At 44.6% G+C, this 4,565-nt stretch overlaps 1 protein-coding gene across 1 annotated transcript; it reads right to left on the bottom strand.

The window, feature by feature from the left end:
* Positions 1–2,455: 2,455 nt before the first annotated feature.
* Positions 2,456–4,144, bottom strand: LRRC10 (leucine rich repeat containing 10). Its single transcript, XM_029955848.1, has one exon. It carries the CDS (start codon positions 4,034–4,036, stop codon positions 3,200–3,202), a length of 837 nt encoding a protein of 278 aa, XP_029811708.1. The 5' UTR covers positions 4,037–4,144; the 3' UTR covers positions 2,456–3,199.
* Positions 4,145–4,565: the final 421 nt, after the last annotated feature.

Raw genomic sequence — 4,565 nt, 5'->3', positions numbered from 1 at the left:
GAAGTCCGTCCCTCAACCAGCTGAGCCAGCACCCCATCAGATTTCTTATTTTTAAATTGAGCAGCACCTAACACTTCTTTCAAAGGTTTATTGAAAAGGTTATGTGAATTAATTTACACAAGACCCTGAAGATAGTACCTGACTGCCCTATAGGTAAATGTCCATCCCCCTACCCAGTGGGCTGGGTGTATGAGAAAATCTCCAAAATCCAGGTAAACATGGAAGAATTATACTAGGCACTGAGGATTCAAAATCTGTTTCCTGTTTTCCAGAAATGGATCTTCTAGAAAGAAAGAAAAGCATGTAAATTTAAGTTTTATAAAATAGCATTAGTACTGTCTCCACAGTAGTGAATTATAAGGCATATATATACAGTGACAAAAGGCAGAGAGTAATGCCCAGCAGACCCGTGCCCACGTCTTCAGTTCCAGACCTCCAGCCTCTCAGGATACATATACATGGGTTCCGTGTCAAGAAATAGTCACATTTTCAAGTACGTACTTTGGTGATTTTGCACATTCTACAGTAACATAGGAAAAGGGCAAAGTGTATTCATTTAGAAATTGAGTAAATCCTTGGTAATCGTGTTGGTGTGTTTTTCCAATGAGATAAGCTGGAAGACTTTCACCACATTGCTGTTCTTTTTCTTCTATTCAAGGCTAGAGCTACCATGGCTGGAAATTTTACTGAGCCAGGAAAGTCCTTTTTGTTCTATTGCCTTGTTTTTTTCCTTCAAGGAATTACATTGCTTATAAATAGAAGTACCGTGCTGCACGGTGTGACACTTCGTAAAAGAACATGTTACGTAAACATCAGCTGCCCCCTGCCAGGCGCTGTTCTATGCGCTTTTTACACAGTACTTTGGTTAATCCTTATAGTACCTTCAGAGGTGGAAATTTGCCGTTTTACTGATGAGCGACGTGAGACACACAGATGGTGAGGGACTAGGAAATGGCAAAGCTGGGATTTGAACTCATATAGTTAAAAAGGCCATGCTCGTAACCCTCCTACTACACTGCTGCGTTACGGAGTACAGGATACGTGCTTCTGGTTAAAGTTTGCGTGTAGTTGATTTTTAGGGCACAAGCCCACTTTTTAAGTGTGAAATTATGAACTGTTAGTGATGTTGTATTTTAGGACAAAAGAAAGATTTTAGTTGGCTTCATTTGTATTTAGAGAAGCTAAATAAAACCCTGTATAAATTGAAAGGTTTTTCTCTGGTGCATAACATTTTGTATTTCAGAGCTTTTAAAATTATGAGTAAAAAAGTTACATTTGGTGCTTCATTTTCTTTTTAACTTTGTAATTATGTCAGAATTTCAAAAAAAACCAGTATTATGGGAATGTTAATATACATTTACGTGTTTGTCTTTTTTTTATAACATTGAAACCCTATAGTGAAAACATTTTTGGATAGCAAAATCAGTGGTGAACATTTAATCACTGACTGGGAAACCATTTGTGTGCCAAATGTTTATCATTTGACAATTGATTCAGACAACTTAAGCTCATTAGATATGAACCCTGTACAGGTCAGTTGGCTTCACGCTCCTTTATGGCTGTAGCCTACGGTTGTTCTGGAAAAGATGATTGCACCAATTTTTGGAGGAGGAAGGCAGGGTCAAATGAAACAATCCGAGCCCTCCATAAGGCTGGCTCTGGACCCAGCTCAGAGGCAATTCCGTTAGCATAAAGTTTTAGCATCAACGGGGAGTTTAGTTTTTGTTTGTCATTAGTCATGAGAAAATAAACCTGACACTTTTGCTGTCTAGTGTGAACTTGGACTCATTACCAAAGGAGTTAAATATTTGAAAACCTATTCCATTTAAGACTGAAGGGATCTGTTAGTCTAATCAGTGGGCTGCAGATAGTCTACAGACTGGGAGGTGGCAACAGGAAGAGATTATGTGATAAGAAACTTTTTCTTTGGTTTAGCAAGAAATATTTATGGGAGGAAAACACATGAAAATAGTCTGCTGTGTAATGTCATTCTAGAACTAAACTTTGCTGGGTTAAAAGTAACTTTTTAAAAGCCAAACACCTTTAAGTTTTAGTTAAGATGACACTTTTGGTGTCCTTGCTGAAAAGGTTCAAGAACATAAAGGACTGTGTTATTAAATCACCCACTGACGGCAGTATCTTTTCAGGTTGATGTTTTTGTGGGAAGAAGAAAAGGTCACAATTTATATTTTTTAAAAATGGCCAAAATGTCTAAGCTTATATACACTGACCATCAAAAGACCCGATCTACAAAAATCAAATCCAAACAAAGGCTGAGAAACAGAGGTGAAAGGCAGAAGCGTCTGCAACCTGCAACTCATCTCCAAATGCTTGTTTCAAGTAAACAGATTTCTCACCTGCTACCTTTAAGCTAATAAGATCCTGCAAAGCGGTTTCCCTCCATGGAGGGGGATTCAGTTGAGCTCTTCGTAAATTTGAATAAACAGAAGGACTCTGTGGAGGCAGGCAGGTTTTAATAAGACCACATTGCCAACGAGGGGTTCTACTTTCTGGAGGGCTTGTAGCATTATAGTGACAGTAAGCAGCTGAGAGCGGACCTGGGGTCACACCTTGAACTTTAGGGAAAACAAGTTAAATCAGCATGAACCACTGTCAAGTGTGTAAGATGACAGCTGGACTCCACCAGGAGCCATTTCAGAGGTCTTCTGAGCGTTCACCAAACTGCAGGGGGAAAGCTTCATCTGGAGCCTTTGCAACAGCGCAGAGTCTGAGTCTGACTGGGTAGAAATGTCCTTTGTAAGTGGTCCGAATTAGTTCTACTTTCGTATCACTTATGGTCATTCCTAGTAAAAATATATTCTGCAAAGGGCTGGAGGCAGGCCACAGGACTCTTAGGTGAATTCTATAATAAATACCTTATTCGAGGACTTTGTGAGCATCCTGACCAGCCACTTCTGGAGCTGAGGACAGACCGTCCTAGCCCTTCTTACTCTTCAGTGTTGCAAAACACCTGATTTTGCTTGCAGAGAGTGAGGCTGCGCATAGCACACAACTTTGTTCTGGGAGAGATGCTGGCCAGAAATTCTCTCAGTGTGATTGAGGCATTTCTTCTGACTTCATCACTCCCCACTGGCAGAGGCATCCCGCGTGTCCCAGAGCAATCCTGTATGCTCTAAAGGAGAGGTCTCCAGAATATGCTGGCGTGGGCTCGTTGGCATTGACCTACAGCTGAAGCTCCTTACGAGTTGGGAGGAAGAAGTAGAGGCAAGGCAGGTGTCTCTCCCTCCTGACTTTCCTCCCTGGCCAAGGCATAGCGTCTGGCTTTTCTGGGCTCAGGCTCTGGCGCCTCCTCTGCCCATCTTCCCACACGGCACACGCCTTTGGCCACCTTGGGTGCGTTTCTGCAGGGATTGTGGTCGTAGATGACCAGCTTCAGACTCGATAGGTGGGCCAGGCTGGGGAAGTAACGGATGCTGTTCCTGTCCACGTCGATCACCTCCAGAAAGGGCATGTGCAGCAGCACAGGGGGGAAGTCAGTCAGCAGGTTGCCCGAGAGCCAGATGGTCCGCAGCTCTCGGAGGCGCTGGAGCTGGCCTGGCAGCAGACGCAGGGAATTGGAGCCGGCGTGCAGGGTCTTCAGGAGACTCAGCTCACAGACCACATCTGGCAGCCGGGTGAGGCAGTTGGCCTCGACCCACAGGGTCCGGAGATTCTGAAGCAGGCTCAGCTCACTGGGGAGGTCGCACAGTTTGTTGTTACCCAAGTAGAGGATGCAGAGCTGTTTCAGAGTACACACCACCTGGGGCAGCGCCTTGAAGTTGTTGAAATCCAGGGCCAGGATCTGCAGATTCTGCAGCTGCCCCAGCTCAGGCGGCAGGCTGTTGAGGTGGTTGTCACTCAGGTAGAGCTTGACCAGCTCCCGGAAGGAGCACACGTGCCCGGGGAAATGGCGTAGCTGGTTCCCGCTCAGGTCTACCATCTTGTCCACTGGCATCTCCCGGAGATCTCTGACCACGTAGTTCTGGCAGCAGTCAGCGGGGATGAAGGCCGCCAGGGCCCTGATGGTGTTCCCCATGCAGAGGCTGGAGGCGGGTGAGCCCCGGCCCACCGACTCACTGCCGGGGGCCGCCGTGGGCTGGGCTGCTGCCGACTGCTCTGAAGCCGCTTCTGCTCTCCCATTATAACCTGGGACTGGCAGGACAAAAGTCAGCCACTTCAACAGAGAAAAGTGCTCCTGATAGCAACTTGAGTGTCAGGTGACAGGCCCAACGCACAGAGTCTGGGAGGCCAGGCCTGCTTCGCATACTTCCTTTCAGTCACCTAAGCCCCACTTGCCTTTATCTACATTTTTTGTTTGTTTGTTTCAAGCTGAAAATAGCTTCACTGCTTTTTCTAATGATAAAACATTAAGACATTATGTAAACGTGTAACAGAAAAAAAATGAAAACCCTCCATAGCCATATTGCCCAGAAATAAACACTAAACATTTTAAGGTATGTCCTCCAGACTTTGCTACAAGTAACCAATTTATTTTTTTAATTAAAAATTAAAAAAAAAAATTTTTTTTGTAGTGTTTAGTTTTGAGAGAGAGACAGACAGAGTGC

This window comes from Suricata suricatta, chromosome 10 (assembly GCF_006229205.1).
Source record: "Suricata suricatta isolate VVHF042 chromosome 10, meerkat_22Aug2017_6uvM2_HiC, whole genome shotgun sequence".
Classification (NCBI taxonomy): domain Eukaryota; kingdom Metazoa; phylum Chordata; class Mammalia; order Carnivora; family Herpestidae; genus Suricata; species Suricata suricatta.
This window is presented reverse-complemented; position numbering and strand designations above follow the sequence as displayed.

Coding starts and splice junctions, on each gene's coding strand:
- LRRC10 (XM_029955848.1), bottom strand. CDS start 4,036: ATGGGGAACACCATCAGGGCCCTGGCGGCCTTCATCCCCGCTGACTGC.